At 45.4% G+C, this 13,892-nt stretch overlaps 1 protein-coding gene across 1 annotated transcript in view; it reads right to left on the reverse strand.

Moving 5' to 3' along the window:
• The window catches only part of FBXO16 (F-box protein 16), a 47,893-nt gene that overhangs the window by 33,825 nt on the left and 176 nt on the right, over positions 1-13,892 (reverse strand). The window contains exon 2 of the mRNA XM_032790880.2: positions 1,502-1,645. Coding sequence (XP_032646771.1) covers positions 1,502-1,597 — 96 coding nt within the window. The 5' untranslated portion in view covers positions 1,598-1,645. The remainder of the gene's footprint in view (positions 1-1,501; positions 1,646-13,892) is intronic.

Raw genomic sequence — 13,892 nt, forward strand, 5'->3', positions numbered from 1 at the left:
TTCTTGTCCTCTCTTTCAAGGCTTTGCATGACTCTGCTTTATCTTTACTCTGATCTCCTCCCACTCCTGTCCCTCACTGCCTTCTTTACCACAAGTCACCATCCTAAGCATCTCTTTTCTCTTCTCCAATCTCTTTCTACTTTACCTCTTGAGGTTCCTTCCAGTCCCACATTTCTACGATTCTATCATCAGGACTTCTTCTACTCTGCCCCTCAGGACTCGAAGTCCCTTTCTCTTCTCACTCTGATCCCTTTTAAAAGTGCAGACATGATCAGAAAAATGACTACATAAAAATGGCACTTTCTCTTTTGACAGATCTGCTCCCTGTGTGTACTGAGAGTAGTATCTGTTGGTTTTCTTGGTCATAAATATATTTTTACTATTTTTCTTGCTGTCAGCCCTGCAGAACCAGCACAGGTATGGGAAAGCAGATTATATTCTGGAACGTTATCAAGGGAATTTTTAACTAAATTCTGATCAAAGAATATTACTGGTGATGATGTGCGTGAGAGCCCAGCTGCACTTGCCCCAGATATAGCTGGTAGAGTTTGAAATTAGGGACAAAATTATTTTTACTCGTGAACTGGGCACCTCCTTAAGACTTCTATCATATCTGGCACCCTTGGCGGCAATCTCAGCAGAGTGGCCACACACCATGAACCTCTCTGGTCCAAGATGAAGCACATTGACCATTAGGTGAAGCCTGCACTGCCCCTGTCTGTGCTGTACTCGTTCTGTGGCTCAACTGAAGACTTCAGTCCCTAAGGATATCAGTCCAGCACCTTAAACCAGGAGCCGTGCCAGGGTTTTTGGCACCCTAGGCAGAATTCAGGGGGCAGCATTTTATGTGCTCTCCACAGGGCACACGGGAGCTTCCAGTTCCACTCCCATCGTGCCGCCGAAGAAGGACCCTCTGCAGAAATGCCGCAGGCGACAGCGGCAGTCATTGAGCTGCTCAATTGCCTGCCACTGTTTTCCGTGGCACATCAGCAGAAGTCCTTCTTTGGCAGCGCGATGGGAGCGGAACCGGAAGCTCCCGTGCACCCCGTGGGGAGTGCACAAAATGCCGCCCCCCGAATCCTAGCGCCCTAGGTGACCACCTAGGGTTACCTAATGGAAGCGCCGGCCCTGCCTTTAACAATTCAAAGACATTTATAGTTTTAAAGTAACCCAAGTGGCAAGAAAATAGAAGAAAAGACACAGGGAATTCTATTTTGAAAGTTTATGCACAATACAGCATAAATTAATATTATTGGGCTAAATCCTCAAGTCTTTAAACAATTATTACTTATTCCTTACTCAGGCAAAATTCCCAGTGACTTCCATGAGATAAAGGACTTGGAGATTTGGCTGATCTGCAGTAGAAAAATCTACCTTTAAATAATAGGATGGATTCTAACTATGGACTATATCATTCTTGATTGACTTGCATTAAAGTCTCCTCACATGAGTAACGGAAGCAGGATTTGGCTTATATCTGACTCAGCTGTTTGGGACTTACCTTGTCATTCATAAGCTGATGGTTCAGAGGAGTCCATGTGCTCATCTTGGTTTGCAGTTTGGGGCCATCCATGGTTTTGGGAGGTGCAAATGCCATCAGGAATGCAAGATTGCAGACCACCCTGATATCCTTCTGCAGACAAGGCTACAACAATTAGAATAAAAGACCAGCATTATTTCTGTGATGCCCCATTACAGATGCTAAAGCACGTTAGTGAAAACCATGTATTTAATCAAGAAGGAATGTAGAAGTGCCATGGCATAGCAACGAGTCAAGTAAAACTCTTCCTCATAAACTTGAATCCTGCAAAGTAAACTTAACATTTCTTATAGAAAAGGACAATTCTATGGTTTTAAAAGCTTTTATGATAAGATTTACAGATGCACAAAAGAATATCAAGACCTTTTTCAATAAAATCCAGTTGGTAAAGCTGAAGGGAGAAGAATCACAACACTTGGATGCTCAGATTTTCCCTGTGGAAATCCTACAGGCCATTCAGAATCCATCAATATGCACAGCATCAAGCTTATCTATCTCAGGGCATGTCTACACTCCCCTGGGGCTGTGACGTTATTGATATAAACTTGAACCATATAGAACATGAGTTGCAACCAAGGTCCTGTAGTGGCACCAGATCTTATGTAAAGGGGGTCATATAAGGTGTCTAAGACCAGGTTACGGGTTACTGGTTATGATTATGCTGTCTGTATGTCTGTATCATTTTTGTAGTTGAAGTTATGAATATTGGCTGTGTACTGTCCTATATTTCAAACTTGTGGGTGTTAGCTCTGCTTAGCCTGCGTGATGGCCCATTAAAGACCATCAGCTACACAACTGACCCATTGAGAGGAGCAGATACGCCTTGTGACTCAGCAAGGTGTGCAGAAACTGGCCCATGTGACTGCAGACTCCATTTTGCTGTAACTTTCCACAGTAAGAACAAAGAGGTTCTTACACCTGGAAAAGCCCATATAAGGCTGATGCCTCATCTCCATCTTGTCTTCAATCCTGCTTCTTACCTCTGGAGGGACTTTGCTACAAGCTGAAGCTCTACACAAGGGACTGATAACCCATCCCAGCGGGGGATGTTCTCGCAGGACTTGATTTGAACCTGCAGTTTACTCCATCACTGCTACAAGCCTGAATTAAGAACTTTGCCATTACTGTATGTAATTGATTCCATTTAACCAATTCTAGCTCTCATCTCTATCTTTTTCCTTTTATGAATAACTTAGATTTTTAGATTCTAAAGGATTGGCAACAGCGTGATTTGTGGGTAAGATCTGATGTGTATATTGACCTGGGTCTGGGGCTTGGTCCTTTGGGATCTAGAGAACCTTTTTCTTTTACTGGGGTGTTTGGTTTTCATAACCATTCATCCCCAGGACGGGTGGCACTGGTGGTGATACTGGGAGACTGGAGTGTCTAAGGAAATTGCTTGTGTGATTTGTGGTTAGCCAGTGGGATGAAACTGAAGTCATTTTTGTCTGGCTCGTTTGGTTTGCCTTAGAGGTGGAAAAACCCCAGCCTTGGGCTGTGACTGCCCTGTTTGAGCAATTGGTCCTGAATTGGCACTCTCAGTTGGGTCCCGCCAGAACCGCATCGTCACAGGGGCTCCCTGCTCCCTGCCCAGGAGCTTCCCTGAGGCTCCATGCTCCCAGACAGGCTCTCAGGTCCCCACCGGTAGCTTGGGGGCATCCTCTCCAGCTCTCAGCTACCCACTCCCTGCCAGGTGGGTGCTGTGCTCCCGGCAGGGAGCCGGGAGCCCTGGCAGCTGCCGGGCTCCCCATGGGGAGCAAGGAGCCCCAGGGAAGAAGCCCTGCTGGGAGGAAGGAAGCCAGGACCCCAGGAGGCAGCCCAGCCTGGCGCAGATCCCCGTGGGCCCAGCCTGGCTCTAGCTGGAGCCCCCTACTCACCCAACTTTCCTGTCAATTTCAGGTTCTAGCATGGAGCTGTGAAATTGACAAGGCAGCCAACAGCCAATGTAAGTAACTCACAATGACACTGTGTAACTACACAGACATAAGCCCTATGCCTCTCCTGAAGGTGGAGTTATTATGTCAGTGTAGTATGGCACTTACATTGATTTGAGCAAGGCTGCAGTGTGTACACTGACATAATTAGGTCGACATAAGCTGCCTTATGTCAACCTAAGGTTTTGTATAAACAAGCCACGTAAAAATCAAAAGCAACAGCAAAGTAGCTAGTGGATTTTATGGAATCTCTGGGTTTTCTGCTGGGTTACTGGTTGAAGGTTTTTTGGTTTATTTGCTTGTTTCAGGCCCACGGGTATATGCAAATATAACACTACAAACCCAGAGATCTAGCTAGGTTTTTATATTGTGCTCATTACGTTAATATCTATCTGCACTAATGGCCTGATCCAAAGTCACTAAAGTCAATGGGAGTCTTTCCATTAACTTACCTGGGTTCTGGATCTGCCCTTAATTCAGTTAGGGCTGGATTATAAAGTAGGATTCTGCACTTGGGGAAGACGAGAGGAAGAACTGTATCTCATAAAGTCACAATCTGAGCAGGGGCAAATGACGGAGTCAGGATGGCCTTAATCCTCTTTTATTTCCTTGAACGTCTGAGTGAAGGCTATGAGAATCTAATCTTTAAGGAAGATTCCATGGAGCTTATGAGAAAAAAATCATTTCAATCTACTAAAAGAAAAAGATCAATTTAAGACAGATGGTGGCACGTAGTTAAAACTGTTGTTCAAAACAATTGTGCAGGAGGATATTTCCAGCACCTTCAACCTGTGGGAAAGGGTGAAGAAATCAAGGGCCTCCAGTCTCTAAATACTGTGTTTAAAAGAGGGCTCAGAAGGAGAAAATCCTCTACATCTTTACCTGCTTTTTTGGAGGAAACCTTACACACGTAAATGTGATCCTTTGCTGACAACAGACAGGGCTAGTCCTTCAACTGCAACTGTAGTAAGCCTATCGGGCCCCACCCAACTCAGCAAGATTCTTAAGCACGTAGCTAATTTTAAGCATGTGAATGGTCTCATTGTCTCTGCATGCTACTGTCATACTGCTACTACTAACAAATAAATCAAGTGGGTCTTTCCAATCAGGAATTATGTTGAATGATTTCCCTTGTTTTTTGATCAGTGAATGACCAAAAGAGGTTTTGCAACAAATCAGGAAGTAAGTTTTTTTCCCCAAGCTCCTGATGCTGCAGAGAAAACAAGCTGCAAAGAATGTAATAAGATTGGAGATACTTTTGCACTATTTTCCCTACTAGGTTATACCTCATTTTAAGAAACATAAAATGGCTCTTTCCTGATTTTGATGAGCATACAATACTCAGTCCTTCAAGGGGCCATTTGCTTCCTTTACATTTAAACTAGCAGAATGAGATTCAAAATGGTTACAAATTGAATGAAAGCTCCTATCTTCCTGCATTTTAGTGAATTTGTTTTTGGATGTTTGTATTGATTCTGTGGCTTATGGCACTGGGTGTTTTTTTACAACAATTGGAGACCTGAGGTCAAATGTGTCCCTGCACTATGTTTTTTTTATTAATTCTCTCTTTTGTGGCACCAAATAAATGTCATCTCTACTGGTCTAAACCGTAGTGTCTTTATACAAATATTTGTCCAAATACGTGAAAAGCTTTCTCTTTATCCTAAATCCTGTAACAGGCTTTAATGGGTCTGCATAAGAGCCCATCCCCATGGGGCCAGTGGCAGGATTGTAGTCTTAGAGTCTAACATTCTGAAAATTGAATAATTTCTTTTAAATGAAGTGACATTAAAAATGTCTGAAGTCCTTAATATGGTTATTGAGTACCTGTTCTGTAAATACTTCAGTATGTTTATTTTAAAGCTTTCATGACAGCAGGATGATTTAGGACTTCTGGAACAAAAGAAGAGCTAACTCTGATATAGTATATATTGCTATCCTGCCATAACTCCAAGTACTACAAAATCTTCAGCAAACACCTTTCTATAACACTTTGCCAGTACAAACACACACTGATGCTCACAAGAAAAACCTTACGGAATACGCAGTCCTGCAGTCTATCCAGTCAAGATTCCCTTCTTTGCTTCTGAAAATGTGGCAGGCTCAGCCCCAGCAGATCACCCTTTCCTTGTATTTTTCTATTTCTTTACAAATATGATGGAAGCAGAGGAGTGAAGAGAACCGGTAAAACATACACACTTCCTGTCCTCGCTATCTTTTGATGCAGTATGGTTTAATAGCTAGATCAGGAGACTCTCTGACAGGACTCCTAGTTCCTGGTTTCTTTTTAGTGTGGAGTTTCTTAAAGCAGTTATGTAACTAGATGACAGGTTGCAAAGTCAAGCACTCCAACCTTAGGAAATGCCAGTATTAAGATTGTCTGTGTAACCTTAATTTGGCTTCCTTGTGCATTGCACTGATATAGTTTTAACCTACATGATAACATAATATTTCTTCTACAGCAACCTGGCCTCATTCAGTGCATAGGAAGGACAGTGCTTACAATAACACTGCAGGCTGATGAAGCAGTTCAGTACAAAACAAAACAAAAAAAAAACCAGGTTCAGGCAGTCATGTTCCTGTTCTGAGAGAGAAGTTAGTATCAAAGCATCAAAACAAAAACAAAAATAATCCCAAACCTGGTTTCACAGATGACAGCCTTCTTCCTACACAGGCTCTTCTTTCATAGAATCATAGGGTATGGCTACACTCGAAACTTCAAAGCGAAGTGTGAGTGTAGTTGCAGCGCCAGCGCTGGGAGAGAGCTCTCCCGGCGCTGCACATACTCCACCTCCTCATGGGGTTTAGCTTGCAGCGCTGGGAGCCGCGCTCCCAGTGCTGCGGCACTGTTTACATTGGCGCTTTACAGCGCTGTATCTTGCAGCGCTCAAGGGGGTGGTTTTTTCACATCCCTGCGCGAGAAAGTTGCAGCGCTGTAAAGCACCAGTGTAGCCAAGGCCATAGAATATTAGGGTTGGAAGAGACCTCTGGAGATCATCTAGTCGAATCCCCTGCTCAAAGCTCTGTCAAGCTGGGCCTTAAAAACCTCTAAGGATGGACATTCCACCACCTCCCTAGGGAACCTATTCCGGTGCTTCACCACCCTCTTAGTGAAATAGTAGTGTTTCCTAATACCCAACCTAGACTTCCCCCACTGCAACTTGAGACCATTGCTTCTTGTTCTGTCATCTGCCACCGTTGAGAACACCTAGCACCGTCCTCTTTGGAACCCCACTTCAGGTAGTTGAAGGCTGCTATCAAATCTTCCCTCATGCTTCTCTTCTGTAGACAAAATAACCCCAGTTCCCCCAGCATCTCCTCATAAGTAATGTGCCCCATCCCCCTAAGCATTTCCGTTGCCCTCCGCTCTTTCCAATCTGTCCACATCCCTTCTGTAGTGGGGGGACCAAAACTGGACATAATACTTCAGGTGTGGCCTCACCAGTGCCAAATAGAGGGGAATAATCACTTCCCTTGATCTGCTGGCAATGCTCCTACTAATACAGCCCAATATGCCATTGGCCTTCTTGGCAACAAGGGCACACTGCTGACTCTCATCCAGCTTCTCGTCCACTGTAATCCCTTTTCTGCAGAACTGCCGCTTAGCCAGTTGGCCCTCAGCCTGTAGTGGTGCATGGGATTCTTCCTTCCTAAGTGCAGGACTCTGTGCTTGTCCTTGTTGAACCTCATTAGATTTCTTTTGGCTCAATCCTCCAATTTGTCTGGGTCACTTTGGACCCTATCCCTACCCTCCAGCATATCTACTTCTCCCCACAGCTTAGTGTCATGTGCGAACTTGCTGAGGGTGCAATTCATCCCATCATCCAGATCATTAATAAAGATGTTGAACAAAGCCGACCCCAGGACCAACCGCTGGGGCACTCCGCTTGATACTGGCTGCCAACTAGACATCGAGCAGTTGATCGCTACCTGTTGAGCCCGACAATCTAGCCAGCTTTCTGTCCACCTTACAGTCCATTCATCCAGCCCATACTTCTTTAACTTGCAGGCAAGAATACTGTGGGAAACCGTATTAAAAGCTTTGCTAAAGTCAAGATATATCACATCCACTGCTATCCCCATATCCACAGAGCCAGTTATCTCATCACAGAAGGCAATTAGGTTGATCAGGCATGACTTGCCCTTGGTGAATCCATGTTGACTGTTCCTGATCACCGTCCTCTCCTCCAAGTGCTTCAAAATGGATTCCTTGAGGACCTGCTCCATGATTTTGCCAGGGACTAAAATGAGGCTGACCGCTCTGTAGTTCCCCAGGTTCTCTTTCTTCCCTTTTTTAAATATGGGCACTATATTTGCCTTTTTTCAGTTGTCCAGGACCTCCCCTGATCGCCATGAATTTTCAAAGATGATGGTCAATGGCTCTGCAATCACATCAGCCAACTCCCTCAGCACCCTTTTCAGTTCCTTAAACAGCTGCTTTTAAGTTCCCTCCCTTAAGTACCTGAGTTGGGAATGCCTCATCATACAGGGAGAAGATAGTATTCACTGAAAGCAAACAGAGCCCTGCAAAACAACAGATAATCATCATAAACTTCCACAGTGCATCGTCTGCACCAACCACCATCACCTCCTAGCATTACAAGCACTGCACTCTCAAGCATAGAAACAAATATTAGTGGCTTCCAGCTTCAAATTGCTGCACTGCACCCCTCTAATAGCCCTGGTCTCTAGCTGTTCAAATTCAGCCTCCAGGCGCTGAGCCTCAGTGGTTCAGTCCTGAGTGAAGCTTTCACCCTTCCCTTCACAAATATTATGGATAGTACAGCACATGGCTATAGCATAGCAATATTGTCATCGGCCAGGACCAGCTTCCCAAATAGGCAGTGCCAGCGGGACTTTAAACAGCCAAAAGCACACTCAAAAGTCATTCTGCACTTGCTCAGCCAGTTGTTGAACCACTCTTTGCTGCTGTCAAGATGCCCTGTGTATGGCTTCATAAGTGATGGTGTTAAGGGATAGGTGGCATCTCCCAGGATCACAATGAGCATTTCAACTTCCCCTACACTGATCTGGTCTGGGAAGAAAGTCCCTGCTTTCAGCTTTCTGAACAGGCCAGTGTTATGAAAGATACGTGCCTCATGCAACTTTCTGGACCAGCCTGCGTTAATGTCCGTGAAACGTCCACAAGCACCTGAAGAACCATAGAGAAATATCCCTTCCAGTTAAGGTACTCAGGGCCAGGTGGTCTGGTGCCAGAATTGGAATATGTGTGTTGTGATGGGTTAGATCACAGAACGACCTAGGGAGCTGCCAACTGATGTGCCAAGACTACTTCTGCCCCTGCTGTCCCTGCCCTGGCAGCTTAGGACTTCACTGCCCTGCCTGGTTTGAGATAGACTTGCTAGCCTGCTGCAAACCCAGACCCAGGTCTGAACCACGTACCCTAACAGCTGTAGGCTTGACTGAAAGCTGCTTACAGAAGTCTTCTTGTCTTTAACACTCAGCCGACCAATTCCCAATGGGGTCCAAACCCCAAATAAATCCATTTTATTCTGTATAAAGCTTATACAGGGTAAATTCATAAACTGTTCGCCTTCTATAACACTGATAGAGAGAGAGATTTGCACAGCTATTTGCAACCCCAGGTATTAATACACACCCCTGGTTAGTTAATAAGTAAAATGTGATTTTATTAAATAGAGAAGGTAGGATTTAAGTGGTTCCAAGTAGTAACAGACAGAACAAAGTGAATTACCAAGCAAAATAAAGTAAAACACGCAAGTCTATGTCTAATACAGCAAGAAACTGAATACAGATAAGATTTCACCCTCAGAGATGTTTCAATATGTTTCTTTCACAGACTGGACGCCTTCCTAGTCTAGTGGTATGAAAGGATTGGTTCAAAAAGTGCTTTCTGTGATGTAGCTGTAAAACAGCTTTGGATCATTCCACCATGAGGCGGGGACAGCTCCCAAGGTTCACCATCCAGAACACCTATAATTTCACTACTGACACTTGCTGGGGTAGGATGCTTTGCTCTGCATGTGTTCAGTAACACAGACTCTCTTATTGCCTTTTTTTTTTTTTTTTTTGATTCTCTAACCGTTTTTTTCTTTGCCCTGTGCTTATGTTTTCCTCTCTTTCTATTCTTTAAAAATCATCTCTCCAAATCTTTCTTTTTTAAATCTTTCTTTCTATTTTTTCAACCTTTTTCTCTAAATGTGGCCAAACACAAGATGAAACAAGCCCCTATTCAAACATAAAAAATAATAAAAAAATCCTTTTTCAAAATGGCCAACGGCAGCAAACCTCGACACCAACAGCAATGGGAACGCATGGCAGGACGTAAGACCAAAATGGGGTGTGGAAACCTGTCAAAAGTACATGGTGATGAATGCTATCGAGGTATATACTGCTTAGGCAGTTGAACACTTTTCCATTGCTGTACTGATGTATTAAATCAGCAGGGCTAGAAACAGACCGTACATATTAGCAGCAAACAGAGTTGGTACCCCACATATGGATCCCTGCTGCTTTACTACATCCTGCCCATACATCCATACAGTGAGGTGGGAGGAAAAGGTAGGTCCTCTAGGCCTTCCTAGAAAAGCCCACTTGAACAGCCATCTTGGAAGCCAGAGAGACCTGTTCCTCCAATAGCTAGAAGGTCTAGTGACAGCCAATCAGAGCCTAGCAAGCTCAGATGAAAGCAGCTGCAGTCCTTTAGCAGGTCAGTTTTTGGGCAGGAGCAAAGGAGTGGGAGTTCTTCTTTGGCTGTAGGAGCTGCACAAATAAGTAAAGCTTATGGTAGGCTAAACTCACAGAGAGATTGCAGAGAGAGAAGACCCTGAGGATGCTGGTGCTGAGATACGGCTGGAGATAAAAGGGCCTTTTAGGAAGACGCCAAGACAAACAGTAGCAAAGAACTGCCCTACTGAGCAGTATGTAGCTGCTGTGTATACGGTCCCTGGTTGGGACCCCCAGTAGGGACAGGAGGGGTTCCCTTACTGATCACAGTTTAAATGGTGTAAGCCCCAAAAAGGGGCAGACCTTAGTTAGAATTAACTAATTCTTAGTTAAAGCGGAATTTAAAAGGCTCATAGCCAGGACAGAAGACTCTAGGGAGGGCAAACAGATTGTTATTAGTTATTGAACTCTGTACTACCCCAGAAAGGGGTTCATTTGGACTTTGTGACTTGGGTGGAGGGCTGAGCCCCTGAAGTCCTGCCAACTAATGTTGACAACCTATATGGGCTGCCAGAAGTGGGAAAGTACCACACCCAGCTTGACCACACCCAGCTGCAGTACCACACCCAGCTTGACGGGTGAGGGTTACCCTCATTGTCCCCTAGGCATTTCCTGAGTTGCTGTACCTTTATCAACTCTCTTCTTTGGTCCTTTCTGGGTCACTAAGACTTCTCTTTGACTAGGCAACATTTCTTCCCCAAGATGTCCAGCACCAGTCCAGTGGAGATTGGCTCTTGCAGCGGTTCCACAATTCAGTCAGTTAATGAATCTTTGTACAGTGCTTTGAAGGTTAAATGGGCCACACAAGTACTAAGGATTATTATGTATAGCCAGGGGAAACATTAATTATATGGGTAATATGCTTGGTGCTCCTTAGAATCCAGAACTATATTGGTATATGTGCTCCTTTGAGATAAGAATCAAGCAGACAAATCCTAGAGTTCTATAACATGATTGTATTGGTTGCTTTAGGATACAGTTGTGCACTCCCATTAAAGATAACAAAGACTTTTTTTTATTTCAATAGGAGCTGGATCAAACCCTTTGTTTTAAAAAATAATTTGAATGCATTTAAGAAAGATTAATGCTATGTATGATCAGATCATTTTAACTAAGGCATTAAACTCATTTCCTTTAGCTATGTTAATCTAGGCTTAACCTTCTGGAATACCATTCCCGGGCCTTCGCCTTCTGCAAATCATAGTCAGAATAAGTCTTGCAGAGGCACTGTTTTATTAAGCCTTCCTGGCTCATCGGAGATTCATGTATCCACAGGTTTAAAAACACGTTACATAGAAATAATCTAACAACCATAATCCACATGATGGTATAAGTGTGACTTTTACCTGAAATGAACTAACCAAACTGTAAGGCTTAGAAGGGAAGAGAGGACTGCTTGTAAATGACCATCCTGGGAGTCAACAGTAGTTAATTCACATATACACCTCTACCTTGATATAATGCTGTCCTTGGGAGCCAAAAAATCTTACCGCGTTATAGGTAAAACTGCATTATATCTAACTTGCTTTGATCCACCGGAGTGTGCAGCCTCGCCCCCGCGGAGCACTGCTTTATTGCGTCATATCCAAATTTGTGTTATATCGGGTCACGTTATATCGAGGTAGAGGTGTACTGTCCTCTGTGGATTTCAATTGTTGCAAACCATAGTAATAGAAAGATGAGCCAGAGAGATTAGAGTATATAGACCAAAAAGAACAAAGTATATGAGAAAAGCAACAAAGAGTCCTGTGGCACCTTATAGACTAAGCATATGAGACTCAGCATGAGAAACTGCAAGAGGACTGATCTGGGGGAAAATCATTTGAAACAGACAGAAAAACCTAGAAAGCAGTTGAGTGGATGGGCAGCAAAATAAGTACAAGTTTAGTCTTCTTGCTGCTGCATCTCATTTCAAGGTGCTGTCTCCCACTAAGTGTCCCCTGTGCCAACAACTACCCTATGGCATTGACACCCTTCAGTACTCCAGAGTTGACACCCTCACGTCCCCAGTGGTCTCAATACCTGTGAGAGCCCCATGCCCTATATTATCAATACCCCTTCCACTCCAGGCACTGATACTGTCCTCAGGGCACTGATATCCCCAGTTCTACTCTCCACAGGAAGCACTGATCATCTCTGTGCTTCCTGGTTGAAAAGGTCCCCCCCGGGCCTCCATGACATCAGTCCCTCCTACAGCCTCTACCTGTGACCCACAGTTTTAATGCCCCCAAACAGGGTATAATGCTGTCTCCTGAGCCTCCACAGCAGTGATACCCCCGCACCACCCCATGCTCCCTGCACTGTCGGGTTTTGATACCTCCAGGGCTCCCTGCACCCTGTGGCATTAATAGCCCTGCAGCCCTTTTCCCTCCCCCTGCATGACGGTGGTGAAACTCCCCTGTTCTCTGCAGCATCAGTAGTCTTGCATACAGCCCCATAAGTCGATACTCCTTACTGCCCTGCAGTATCTATATCCCCTTTGCTTCCCACAGCATTGATAGCCCCTAGTGTTGCCCTTGGCATCAATTCCTCCCAAGTCTCCGGCTGTGGCATGTGTCACTGATACCCCAGTGCTCTCCACACCCCATGAAACCAATACTCCCTATTATTCAGGGGGAGGAATAGCCTGCTAAACCTAGAGTTGTGAGCTCAATCCTTGAGGGAGCTGCTTAGGGATCTGGGGCAAAAATCAGTACTTGGTCCTGCTAGTGAAGGCAGGGGGTTGGACTCAATGACCTAGGTCCCTTCCAGTTCTAGGAGATAGGTATATCTCCCATTATTTATTTATTTTCCCTGCAGTATCAATACCCCCTCAGTGCCCCTGGTACCCTACAGCATTGATACCCCCTGTGCCCTTCACAGTCTCTAACTTCCACAGCTCCCCATTGCCTTGGAGTATCTATAACCCCCACCAATGCCCCATGGCACTGATTCTCTCCAGGGTTCATCTTGGGCCTTGCAGCACCGACAGGCCTATGCTCTTCATGGCAACAAAACCATCAGCTCTCCTGCATTCTGCCAGCCTCCAGTGCCCTGTGCTTTATGGCATCAGTTCCCTCCAGTACTACCCCTTTCACCCTGCAGCACTGATATCCCCCTCCCCCATGCACCCACAGCACTGCCCATTCCCAGTGCTCCTCGGACCCTAACATCCCCCAGTACCCCTGCACTGTACTGTATATTTCCAGTTCTCTCCCTGCACCCCGTGGAACTGATATGCCCCACAGCAGCCTGTGGTGCTGGTATCCCCCAATGGTCCCTGTAGTTTTATACATTCCCAGTGCTCCCCTGCAACTAATACCCCCTTATGCACTGATATCCCCCAGTGCTCCCCCTGCCCCCTCTGGCACCAGTATCCCCACAGCAGCCTGCAGCAGTGATATCCCCCGATACGCGCACCCAGCATTGCCCATACCTAGTGCCCCCCGCCCTGCAGTACCAATATCTCCCAATGCCCTCCATCCATAACTCCCTGTGCCCCCACGTCCAGCATCATGAAGAATTCCCAGTGTCCCCTCTGCACCCCTGGTGCGCCCCATGCCCTGTGATATCCATCCCTCACCCCCCAGCTGGTAATCCAAGTGCTGCCCTATGGCATCAGTCCTCGCCCTCCCCAGAAACCCCGCCCCCCGCGTCTCGGGAATCGATACCCCGGTGCCCCAGACCGCCATGGAAGCGATACCCCGAGCGCTCCCCCCACACCGTGATAT

This window comes from Chelonoidis abingdonii, chromosome 3 (assembly GCF_003597395.2).
Source record: "Chelonoidis abingdonii isolate Lonesome George chromosome 3, CheloAbing_2.0, whole genome shotgun sequence".
Lineage (NCBI taxonomy): Eukaryota > Metazoa > Chordata > Testudines > Testudinidae > Chelonoidis > Chelonoidis abingdonii.